We start from the raw sequence: 13,380 nt of genomic DNA, 5'->3' as shown, positions 1-13,380 counted from the left end.
GTCAGCATGCCAAATGCACGCTCCCCCAAAACTTGCGACATCTGTGGCATTGTGCTGTGTGATAGAACTGCACATTTTCAAGTGCCCTTTTATTGTGGCCAGCCTAAGGGGAACCTGTGCAATACCCATGCTGTCTGATAAGCATCTTGATATGCCACACCTGTGAGGTGGATGGATTATCTTAGCAAAGGAGAAGTGCTCATTAATACCATTTGACGCATTTGTGAACAATATTTGAGTGAAAGAGGCCTTTTGTGTACATAGAGAAAGTCTTAGATCTTTGAATTCAGCTCATGATGAATGTGGGCAAAAGCAAAAGTGTTGCGTTTATAATTTTTTTCAGTTTGTTAAGAACAAAAACCTAAGTCCAAAACCACAAATACCATGACTTTAACTCATAAATATTTATGCCTCTCTAAAATATCTGATAAAATGTCAAAAATTAAATGATTCTCTTTCTGGCCTTTTGACAATTTCCAGTCATTCATAGATACCCATTTATCAAATCACATAATTATTAAGTCAAAGTTTTGAAGTTTTTCCTAATCTTATTTGTTTCCCACAATAACAACATCATAAGATTACACTTAAAAGATTGTGTTTGGAAAAAAAGATGAGTAACTGAATTCAGAAAAAATATGTTACATATAAAGGTTAAATATTAGATTTTAAAAATTTAACCTTTCTATTTATACAAAATGGAAATGATAAATACACAGACATTATTATGTAGCCTAATTATTTGATTTGTTTTTTTCCAGGCTTTAATAGCAATATATGACATAAGTGTAGAGTCTAAATCACACAAACATGTATATTACACATCAATAACACATCATTTGGTAAAACTCGTAATGTTACGTTTTTGTTTAGATGTTCAGGGGTGTTGATAAAATTTTTGAGTTGAGTGTTAATCTAATTCTCTTTTATCTCAAGTTAGAATCATTTAGAAATCTGGTGGATGGTGAAATCTGCTACAATCCTGTTGACAGTTTCTGTTAATGCAACACATTCTCATCATGCTTTTAAATCAACATTATGTGAGATTTGGTGCAATTTGGCGCCCTACCGTTTCAGAGTGTAATAATTCACTGCCGTAAATAAATTGTAATTAGTCGTAATTAAATAAGGATAGCTGTACATCTGCATTTGTTATTATTACCTTATGATCAAAAACTAGCAAATTGACAACTTTGCCAACACAACCAAACATCAAGCAGGTGTGACAACACAAGACATAGCAATTTTACTTGTAGTACATCTGTATACACAGAAAGAAGGCCAGCTCGGCATCTGTCTTGCAGCCTTTTATTTCAAAGCTGTCTGGGAGCCTCTTCCTTGGTCACTCTCTTTTTCTCTTCTTAGCTTCCTCTGTCAAAGTCCTCTTTGGTCTCTTTTCCATAGAGGCTGCTGAGCCCGATTATGTTGCCCGACCGGCGCCGCACTCCACCAGCAGCAGCATAATGTTGCTTGAAACTTGGGTGGCAAGCTAGCCAACAACGATAGACAGTCACCAACGCAAGAACACTTACATTAATGTTACCAGTGTCCAAGGGTGTTAGCTAATAAGTTTGTTAACATCAACTTGAGATTTATAGCTAGCGGCTAAACCTCTGTCTGTGAAACCTTTGATTCTGCTCGAGTTGACTTTGGGCTTAACACAGGCAAACAACAACAACCCAAGACATAGCAGAAAGATGGTCCAACAGAAAGAAGGCCAGCTCTACATATGTCTCTCTTGTCCTGGTCTCTTGCTTGGTTTTTCTTTATTTTTCTCTTCCTTGCTTCCTCCGTCAACGTCTTCTTCGGTCTCTTCACAGCCTCTGCCATGATACTCATTACCAAGCTAGCTTCCTCCAAAGAACTGACATTGTACGTGTTTGCTTCTTATAGTTTGCTGAAGAGTAGGGCTGGTGCTGTTAACTATTATGCCGTCATAATAAACGTCCAGCCCGGGATGCCAATGTTACAGCTGGCATAGGAAGCCCGGAGTGGTAATGACAGAGACGTCATTCACCCTGTTACAAGTCAGTGTACCATCAAAATGATTTTGAAGCTGTTATCTTAATATAAAACTACTACATGATGTTGCTTTAATGTTGTAACATTTATGACTGATGCACCATCACTTCAGGTAGTGACAACTGTACCTCAAAAGCAACCATCAGCACCTGTTTTATAGGCTACATGGTTTTTCAAGGCTACCATTTTGACAAATTTAGTGACAGAGTTTTTGTATTTCATTGTGAGATGTTTCTCTTTTGTCCTCCCATGTGGCATCCAGTGATGGGGTGCAAAACTGTGCACCAGATTTTCCTCTTCTCCTTTTCACCATGCCACCACTAGAGGGCATAGTGCCACCTGAAAGAAGACTTGATTAACCTAGAAGCCTGAGAGATCGTATTCATTTATTTATTTTATATTAACATTTTGAGGAAAAGCCACAATTATCTAACCATTTACTATTTCTAAAATAAAGACCAAACCCATTATATGTGTACTGACCATAGGTATTGTCATGTGCAGTGACAGAGCCAATTAAGCCTAAGTGGCCCCTAATAAGACCAAAGTACTCCTGCACAAATGACTTTGTGTTGTTGAAGTTCCGACATGTTCATTTTGCAGCCATTGAGAGGAGCCCATTCTTTTAGGTATTTTATGTAGTATTTAACCACGTTGTATTCTTGATTTACTTTGCTTTTATAAAGGCTACAGGTCGAAATTTAGGACATATAAAACAAACAATTATGTTCATGAAATTGAAACATACTTCTTAGTTTTTATTGGCTGAAATATATTCCAAAGTAATGTAAACTGTACGCTCATGTGAGATCCACAAGTCATATCAGCAAATAGGCAACCATAATTATGTTTTATGGTCTATCTTATATTTTATTTTCCTATTTAATTCTATGGGTGGGCTCATCGTTTGTGTTTATTAGCCTAGAATTAAGAACTATAGGCTATTTGTAAGTTGAATAATATGTTGTTTTTTTTTCAAATACAAAGTTTCTATCTTGTAAACAACTGTGTGAGAACCAGCGTTAAAGGTGTTATGAAGTGAACCCTCTATACTGCCGCACCGCTAAGCTACGGGTAGACTAATTAACAAAAGCTACCATGTGCCTCCACGGATATTCACTAGGCTGCTTCTTCTCACATTTCCGGGTGCATTTATTAAACAAACCCGCTGCTCCCATTTTGTGTCTGGTTTCGCTGCATGCGCGTCGCTGCCTCTTTCAAACCTACTGAAAAAGAGGTCACGGCAATTTATCCTCCCGTACAACCACTGTTACACCCAAAATGGTGAACAGCGTACACGTCCAGCCGTGCTGTGTGTCAGCCAGCAGTCCCTGCAAACCCTCCCCGGTGCGCTGTTGCTGTGCAGCTCTGCCAACTCGTCAGCTGATGCCTCTTGTTCGCTTATCGCAGCTGTTGGAGTATCCGCCCCTATAGTAACCCTGCTCTTTATTTACTATACAAGTATACAAGCTATACACGTAACCTATCACGGTGCATTATACACTTGGGTTATTGCTATAAATATATGTTTATAAATGACGTAAGGCTAAAGCCTATAATGTTCACCCTCCTGCTAGGAATATTTAATGTTTTTATGGATTAGCCTACAAGTAGCCTATAAATAAAAAGTTGCATTAATTTTACGGAAGCTACATGATGAGGTTAAAGATTTTTTTATTTAGCCTTCATCGACAGCAAGATTTTAAGATGGGAGAAGTTTGCCCTCGGGATTTTCTGCCAGAACATCATAGGCTACTCGGTTGGGCACCAACTTGGTTTGGGTTAGGAGGAAAGAAAGGTAGAAAGCGTTTAAGTCAAACTTCTCCCAAGTGTGGAGGATTCGTGGATTGCTTTTACTCGACACTATACCCCACATTTAATTAGCTGTTAAAAGCCAGACACTCCGATTTTCCTCCCACATGTGCGTTTCCTTGTCGGTGTTTTTCAGCGCTAAATAGTCCTTTGTTTACATGCAGCCCCCCGTCTCTGCGGAAGGAGGCTTTTGGTAGTGCAGTGAGACTCCTACCAGCTGTTTCCCGCCTTGAAAGCCATCCGATCAGCTGCACACACACACACACGGTCATGCAGAGGGAAAAAGCAAAGGGGAGGGAGAGAAAGAGAGAGAGAGGTAGAGCGCCACACACAACGAGGGAACCCCATCAGCTGGAAGTCGAGTAACATTACAACTCTCAGCAGTCTGAAACTACTACATTACACAGACGAGGGATTCGTACCTTCTTTAAGGATTTAACCCGCGTCGGATCACGGGATTTCTGCTCTCTAACGTCACAATTTTTCCTTTTATTCTACGGTGACTGTTTGCTGTTTTTTTCGGGGCTTTTTTTGAGGAGGGGGGGGAACCAAACTGGCGAGAGGCGAGTATGGAGTATTTCATGGTACCAGCTCAGAAGGTGCCCTCTTTGCAACATTTCAGGAAAACGGAGAAAGAAGTGATTGGAGGTCTTTGCAGGTATGTATGCACGCTCTTCATCTAACACGCCGCATGTATTATTATTAAGCAACGGCGCTGAGGCAACATGCTTCATCCGATCTGTTATTGTGTACACGATCCACTCACGGGGGAGCTGCGGGGATCAACTACCATCAAACTGTGAAATCACATTGTGTCTGAGCAGGTGGGGTCTTCGGCTCGGACCACCGCAGCATCCCCGTGATCATATTTCGCACATTTGGCTGCGAAATTGGTATATTTTGTGGCTAACAAACATAAACCACGTGGTTCCGTGCACACCACGCTGCTACCCCGCTCCTGAGCGCATCACTGCTCTATTTATCCTGAAATTACCCCCCAGGTGTCACATAAAGGTGCTGTGATTTGCTTAAGAATGGGAAAGGCTATACAAGCGAGTGTCATACAGTGCGAAAGGGTCTATTTTTGCCGCACATGCCGAGAGGGTTGCCGATTTCGCTCAAAGCTATCCGAAGTTATTGTGGGTAGTGCGGCCATGCTTGTGGCTTGTGCTTAACGTGACGAGGGGGTCTGGCGTTTGTTTCCTATTTATGTCGCCCCGTATTCGTTTATTTCTGACGTGAAAATGTACAACTGCTGTCACAATCGCCCCCATTTGACGCGGCGATAGTTTTAAAGACGTCTCTCCGCGTCTTGATCGCGCAATCGAGTCGCCTCCACTGCGTCTTTTCATCCCGCACCTCTGCCATGCTGCCTGCCGCATTGTTATAATGGCGGAGGACACGAAAAGTCTGCCTGGAGCACGGAGGTAGTGTCGGACACTGTGATGGCGAAGGGGGTTTCTTTGGGCTGTTACAAATACGTCTCCCCCAGTGTATCCGGTAAAGGGACATTTTGGCGTTCGCGTAGAGGCAGGAAAATTAAAAGTGGTGTTATTAATAAGGGGGTGTGTGTGTATGTCGCGGAAGGCCCTTCGATGCGTCCGCAGCCCTGTTTGAAGAGAGGGGCGGAGGGATCTTCTGCTGGTGGTGACGCGGACAGTCCGGGAAATGTAGTCCTTTTATTAATTTCTATTTTTTTTTTTTATTTCCTCATTGTGAGTCTGCCGAGAATTTATGCATGAAAATGTTCCCCAGTCTAACTTATTAGACTTAAATTAATGGGGACATAGATTGAGTTCACTGTAGACCCTGTCACTAACTTTTTAGTTGTGTTACTGTTATAATGGCTAAGAAATATAAAATCTAACGGCTTGCGTTATTGGTTATGCTGATTACGGTTTGTTCTGTAAAATGTCAGGAAACGGTGGTAAAATATCATAGATGGTATTTCCTGGAGTCCAATGCGATGTCTTCAAAAGTCTTGTGGTGTTTGACCAACAGTCCAAAAAAATGTCATATAATATATTAATATTTAAGACAAAGAAAATTGTAGATGCTCACATTTAAGAAGCTGGAATCATCAAATATTTGACTTTTGGTTAAAAAAAATGACTTAAAATGTATTGCCTATCAATATACTTGTGAAATAGTTTTCTGATTTGATTCATTAATTAGTGAATTGTCCAGCCAGTTGAGTTCTATTAGTTGCCTGATTCTTAAACTCCTTATTCAAGCTTTAATCTGTTGTAACTGGGACTCTGTCTGTTCCTCTTTAGTGGCTTGTGTGATATGATCAAGTCCAAGCCTAGTTGGTCATGTTTTGGCTGTAGATGCTGGATGTGTGCCTCTGCAGTGTTAGTACATGAGTGCACACACACACACTCACACTCCTGTTCTCATCTGTGTGTCTGCACAATTGTTCCCAGTGTTTGCAATGGGGCAGCTGAGTCAGTGCAGATAAGAGCTTGGCCAGAGAGGGTCCCAGAGATACTGAGATTGACACAGAGGATGTTGGAGGAAGTGCGCTTAGAATTCCCTCTCAACTGAAAAGATACCTTTTCACCTTGTGTGGTGCTTGTAAGGCGTCTTGTGAAATGTCAGTACTGCTTCAATGGCAGGAAACATTCTCAGTCCTTAAGCCCTTTCAAAATCAGAACTTGGATTGCACCGCATACATAATAATGTGACACACTTTAATGCCTAAAAATCTGTTCATCCAAATCCTAAAAATAATACACATTTTCTCAGTAACTAAAAGTTATATTTAGCCATGCTAGATAGTTTCATTCTGAAATCTCACTACAGTGGAGGTGAATGAAAACACAACAGCAATGTGTCTTTCAAAGATAATCCACAGACCTTACTGTATTTTCTTTCTTTCTTTCTCATGTATAAAGCAGTTCCAATAAAATGCTGACAGTCAGTCACCCAGAAACAAGGCGCAAAGATACTGGCAGAAATGCTAAAATCTCACATGTCACATTTTGACTTAGATTGTGGTCACCGGAATACTGTATAGGGCTGAGTAATAGGGCCTACTGCAATTTTCAAATGGCAGGACGCTCAATATTTGTTAATGGTGATATGTGTGTTAAAATACCATTTTAAATTAAATATTGTCCTGCTGCAGAGATGTCTTAGCCTACACATCACATTCTAGAGACTTAAGATAACCACTTTGTTTGGTACAGATCCCCACAAAAATCACACCATAATTCATTTTAGTATCCCCCTAGTATCGCAACTCGTATTGCAATGTCAATTAGCATTTAGCTATTTCTTCATAATCGTTCAGTCCTAATACTATATCTATGTCCTTAGCTTTTGGTTGACAACAACAGTTTCATGCCCATCCGCTAACAGAAGTATTTGGTGCTCATAAGTGTATTATTGGCAATGTTTTGTTTTTTATTTTGTTGAATGATTCACTTGTGGGAAAAATGATTGTGTAACGTGTATGGTTCTAACTCTAATGCTGAAAATGTATGTTTTATTTTCTCCCCATGTCCAACGGACTGCTGTGTCCCCCTCCTGTCATCCCTCTAGTCTGGCCAACATTCCTTTGACCCCAGAAACAGCCCGAGACCAAGAGAGGCGAATTCGCAGAGAGATTGCCAACAGCAACGAGCGTCGGCGTATGCAGAGCATCAATGCTGGATTCCAGTCACTTAAAACACTCATCCCACACAGCGATGGAGAGAAGCTCAGTAAGGTAGGTCACTAAAGAGAGATTTGAATTAGGTGATGTGTTGGATGTAGCTGCAAGGGTCTGAACTCACCGTCATAACAGACCTGTAACATTGTTCTTCTCTTGTCCCCCAGGCTGCCATCTTGCAACAAACAGCAGAGTACATTTTTACTTTGGAGCAGGAGAAGACGCGGCTATTGCAGCAGAACAGTCAGCTCAAACGAATCATACAAGTAAAGCATCACCCTGCCAAACCTTAAACTGTGGCCAAAGCTGTTTCCAGGCTTTCTTTACTCTCAGTATCATCTGTTTTTAATATTCGTCTAAAACAGATATCCACCTTCTGTTTGCTCTCCATAGGAGTTAAGTGGTTCTTCCCCTAAGAGGAGGCGTGCAGAGGAGAAAGATGAAGGCATTGGCTCACCAGACATCCTGGAGGAGGAGAAGTCTGATGACTTGAGGAGGGAGATGATTGAGTTAAGGCAGCAGTTGGAGAAAGAGCGCTCGGTCAGGATGATCCTGGAAGATCAGGTGAGGATCAGCTGCAACGCAGCATACTTTACGTGTCTGAAACTGTGTCCGGGCAAACGCGGTTGCTAACAGAGTTTTGAGTTGCTAACTCACACTTTTTACCCCCTGCTCTGTATTAGTTGCGTTCCCTGGATGCCCAGTTGTACCCAGAGAAACTGAAGTCGATTGCCCAGCAGGTCCAGGAAGAGCAGGCCCCAACACAGAGCCTTGTTCATCTGCAGCAGCACAAGCAGCTGGAGAGGGACCTTACTCCAGCTCACAGCCCACAGGTTGGAAACATTTGCATATGAGTCTGACACATAAACAGTGGAATCCTTTTGAGAGTAATGCCGATGGGATGATGAATTTCATCTTTTTGTGAATTGCCTACATCTGATCGAAATCCAGTACACATTTCGCACTTAATCTCAAATGGACATTTTCAGAAGTATATTCAACATAGGGCTGTCTCTCTTGATTTTAACACACAGAAAAAACATTTTCAGCTCAGTATATTTTGAAAACCACTGTTTGTTTTTGGCTCAATAGCCCAAATTCAACACACAGCTGGCACCGAATTCCCCACCTTTATAGATTTTGAGTCAATCATGTTGAAGCATACTGCATTTTAAAAGACACACCTGAACTGACCTCACATTGTACTGTACATGTCACACTGACGGCCTCTTCCGTGTCCAGAGTTAGAGCTGTCAACAGCTAAGACGCATTTACAGTGTGTTAAATGAGCAGCTCACACATCTTTCTGCTGTGCCTGTCTCCTGCTCTGACAGCCGCAGTATCCTGTTGCTGCAGGCTAAACCTCACTGAACATGATGCCAAATCAATCGGCATGTGCCGTCTGCCCATCCAATACTTGTGGCAGCTGGGCGCTGGTAATGAAAGATGATTGATATACTCTGGATATGTCATGTAACACTTTGTGACTCCCAAAGCAGAGCTGAGCGATATTATCCAAATCAGTGTAGCTGTGAATTGACTAAATGATCTCCGTAACAATAAATTACTGGAAATAAAATTATTGAAACAGATAAATATTATATAATATATACACCATGTCATCAATGTAGGGAAATTTGACAAAAAAATAAAATCAAAAACCCTTTGTCTAGAGCTTTTAACTCCATCTCACAGTGAAAGGATGTTATATGTTAGATTAGCACTAACATCAGGCTTTGAGATGTGGTTGAAAAAACTCTGGAAGTAAATGGACCTTGAGTTAAGATTTTTTGTTTGTTTGTTTCCAAGATCATCACGAATAAATGCATTTAATATATGGAAATAATTAATAGAAACACAAGTAGCTTTTAGAGACTGTGCACTTGTGGGCTTCCTTGTGGGCTCATGTTGATCTAAAGTGTAAGTGACACTCTCCTGAGAAATCTAAACACTACTTACCTGTGCCATTTCAGGAAAAAACTAGCTCTCATATAAGCTTGGTGTTTTAGAAGCAGCTCAAAACACCCAGTGAGAAAAAGGTTTTCCCAAACATAAGGACATGAGGAAAATTTAGGTTGATGAACATCTGACTTTTAACATCTGGCCTGGTTAAGTATGCTACCCAGCTGTATTCCCAATTTTGTGTGTGTGTGTTTATGTATTTATTTATTAATGTTGTTTGTTGTTTTGCAGATCTGTGATGATACAAGGGTGTACTAACATCACAGAATACTGGTGACAAGAGAATAATGTATAATAATTGCTACTCTCTGTCAGGTGTTGGCCCCTGCTACGCCCCCTGCACCTACACACCATGCTACGGTCATCGTACCTGCACCTGTCCAGCCCCCCTTACCACATCATGTCACTGTGGTAACCATGGGCCCGACATCTGTTATCAATACAGTGTCCACATCTCGACAGAACCTGGACACCATTGTTCAGGTAAGACTGATAAACAGAAGCCAAAGGCCTACTATTGAAACATTTTCTGGTTGGAGAGGGTTTCAGCTCTGAACACTAGAGGGTGCTTTTGTCTCTGACATCCCTTGTCTCCTATGCTGTCCCCCTTTCTTCTTTCTCCAGGCAATCCAGCACATCGAGGGCACCCAGGGGAAGGGTTGCGTCGGCGAGGACGAGCAACGGAGGGCGGTCATCGTCACTTCAGGGCGTGTCCTCTCTGAGGCAGCGGGCTCAGACACAGCCTCAAACAGCGACGGGCCTGATGACTGTTCACTGCCCTGAGTTCATCCCTGACGTCTTGCACGCCGTATACTTGCGTACACGCACACACTTACACACACGAAAGGCCCAAGCTAACTAGGGCTAGGAGAGGCTACAAACCCACAGCACTTTTGTTCAGTGGACAATAGGGCTGGTAGACCGATTGAAGCACTCGTTTTTTTTCTCTTCAGTACACACTCGTGTTGTACCGCGATAGGCAGCCTGAATAGGTTTACACTTAGACACTCATACATGCAGTCTCTTCTGTGTCTTTTCTCTGCTTATATCTTGCCCCCAGGTCTCACTCACACAAACTCATGTTTATTAATCTATAGAAAGGTTATTACAGCGACTACTGATCTATAACTGTCTGTCATAGTTGATACTATAATTTCATGTCTGCTCAACATCACCCTTATTGAGCCAGGATGGTTGTCTTTATTCTGCCCTGAAGCCACACAACTGGTCCACAAAACAGGAGGCAAAGTCAGTGAAGAGCCCAGCAGTGTGGCGTCATCACCACCCAACACCAGAGTATTTCCGATTAAGATAAACATCCTTTAAACCTCCTCCTCTGGGCTTCTTTGAGAGACACTGTGAGCTAACAGGACTGTCTCGCCTTTTTTCAGGCTGCTGGATGAAAGAATGTTATTTCACTCTTATTTCATATTTTGTTTCTTTAAGGCTCCCTCAGCCAGCAAGTTAAAGTGATTTGTACTGGGGAAAAGAAACAAAAAAAGCACCACAACAACAGAAATTTAAAAGCTTGTTTTCATGGCTGACTGGCGCTCACAGGAAATGAAGCAAAGCTCGGGAGGAAAGAGTGGGTTTACTGCTTCACAACTCTATTCTTTTGTTTTGTTTGTTTGTTGCCATTTTTTACTGGGCTGGGTTCCCAGTAATCCCATATATGTATTTGGCATGTTTCACTCATGGCCTGAGAAAAAAAAAAATCAGTGCTTTGACATTTCTTTATTCCCTCCCCTCTTGAATACAAAAGCACCTGGCTTGTTAAATAAGCAAATCTGTGGGCACTCCTGAGTGATTTCCACAGGGGTGTGTGTGTGTGTGTGTCCCTTTTTAGCGGTTTGAATCAGCAGGGCTTAGCGGTGTCCCAGACTCTGGCAGTCTGCAACAGCACTGCTTTTGCCTTGAAATGAAGTCGCACAGCACTCGCACATACAAATACAACTGACATACAATCACTCATTTGCTCAATCTCAAGGGCTGGTTTTATTGAGCCCTAAAAGTGTAGTTTATTGTCCAAATGTTAGGACATCTTATCAAATAGAAAGAAAATGCCCTGTGAGATAGTTTGAATGTGCCACGGAGGTGACTGGGTTGGCCCCACATGCTCTATGCATTTCCTTACATAGATAATTTTTGTCCTTTTTGTGTGCTCTTTTCTCTAGTGTACCATGCTATATACATGTTTTGTTTAGCTCATACTTTAAAATGCGGTTTTCCACCTGGACCTGTTTGTTGACAGACATACATTAAGACATGTAGCTGAGAGAGGCAGCAGCTAGCCTTACTAAAAGCCTGGAGGTGCAGGGTGGCACTGTGAAGCCAGCCTTAACACAGCCCTGGGGTCTAAGAGACGTACCTCAACACTTGATCTGGGCTGTTTGTTTGGTGGCCAGTGGAATCCTATCTTTCCAAACAGTCCTGTAAACACACAGTGTGTTAGAACATATATTCCCAGTCATTGTCTATTTCACTTATGTTTGTTTATTTTTTAATATTAGCCTAAAAATTTAACAGGTTGCTGGAATATTAATTACATTCAAGCACTCCTGATATTTCCCCCCCCAAAATATTCAAAATGAATGCCGACTTAAGGTTGATTTACATGTAGATTTGAACAGTTTGGCCCCTTCGTGTGCACTATTAAAGCCAGATGTGTGTGTGTGTCTGGAGGGAGGGGCTTCCACAATGAAATGTTGACATTCCATAAAGTTTAACTCATCTCTTCAGGTTACTTTTTTTTAGTTAAACCTGGTTTAAATAGAGATTACATTTAGAGCTTTTGACACATCACTGCTATTTTATATTATTTTTATAAATACATTTAGTGACAAACTCATTATTAGAATCTCCTGCATCAATGCATAGATGGAGCTTTGAACTGCTGGACAGATACTGTGTTCAATTGAACACACCTCATCTATCATGATTTATGTCATGGAATTGCCCTTTAAACAAATATCGATGTCAGCTGCACTGAAATGAGTGACGTCAAATTAAATCATGGGACCTTTTCCCTAATACTCGTCACTATAGGAAGGGGATTCCTGGATATTGAAAATGTGGTTTGCAAGCTCTGCTTTTTGTAGAGCCCTTTCTTTTTCCTCTGAGTATCTGCATTTGATAGTTTTCTGCTGAATCCCAGAACTGTTTCATTGCCGTCTGTGTTTTACAGTCTGTTCTGTGTGTTAGGAATCATTACGTGGACATATCAAATTGTCAGATGAGTGGGGTGGGCCTGGGGTTCATTAAATGGGGTCAGGATTGCAAAGCACTTACTGTAATATATTGGAGTACGCCTGTTTCTTTTTTATAAAGGGGCATCTCCTCAGCTGAAGCTCTTGAGGGTTATGAGTGAAAACCGCACAGCTGTGTATCTCCCTTTTCCTTCATGTCCGGTCCTCCTACATCTTGTCCTGTTTGCCCCTTGCATCTTCTTCTTGTTTTCTTGTTTTATGTTGTCTTCGTTTGTCTATTGTCAGTATCTCTTGTCCCCCATCACATTTTGAAGCTCCCTCCTCTTCCTGTCCTTACGTCTGTATCTTTTTGTGTTAGACCTGTTGGTGCATATATGGTCATCGAGAAGCTATTTTCTTTTGTTGTTGTTTTGTTTTTTAAAGAGGAATGTTTTGGGGATAAAGAGGCTTGTGCCTTTGTAAAGACAGAATAATAAAGTTTGTACTTTGTTTTTTAAGCATTGGGCTGTGTGTGTGTGTGTGTGTGTGTGTGTGTGTGTGTGTGTGTGTCAAAATGTGTATAAAATGTGTATTTCCCTCTAAATATTGACTGTTTTGAGGGAGTAACAGTTATTATACCACTAATAATGACATAACCAGCTGAATTTGTCTCCTCTCCAGTTCTGCTTGGCTGTCACTACTAGGCAGTACAGTTGATGCCCAAGTGTCTGTTCCTGATTGGTG

General features: G+C 41.4%; 1 protein-coding gene across 1 annotated transcript; it reads left to right on the top strand.

Annotated features, from left to right (window-relative positions):
* Positions 1-4,107: 4,107 nt before the first annotated feature.
* tfap4 (transcription factor AP-4 (activating enhancer binding protein 4)) lies at positions 4,108-13,157 on the top strand. The gene is made up of 7 exons (XM_038700695.1): positions 4,108-4,492; positions 7,381-7,546; positions 7,657-7,755; positions 7,883-8,053; positions 8,173-8,322; positions 9,767-9,934; positions 10,076-13,157. The coding sequence occupies exons 1-7, from the start codon at positions 4,404-4,406 to the stop codon at positions 10,232-10,234; spliced, it is 1,002 nt and encodes a 333-aa protein (XP_038556623.1). The 5' UTR covers positions 4,108-4,403; the 3' UTR covers positions 10,235-13,157.
* Positions 13,158-13,380: the final 223 nt, after the last annotated feature.

This window comes from Micropterus salmoides, unplaced genomic scaffold (assembly GCF_014851395.1).
Source record: "Micropterus salmoides isolate LMB-PRFRI ecotype aquatic unplaced genomic scaffold, ASM1485139v1 Ms_hic_scaffold_10, whole genome shotgun sequence".
In the NCBI taxonomy this organism is placed as follows: domain Eukaryota; kingdom Metazoa; phylum Chordata; class Actinopteri; order Centrarchiformes; family Centrarchidae; genus Micropterus; species Micropterus salmoides.
Note: the sequence above shows the minus strand (reverse complement) of the source record. Positions and strands in the feature narration are given on the sequence as shown.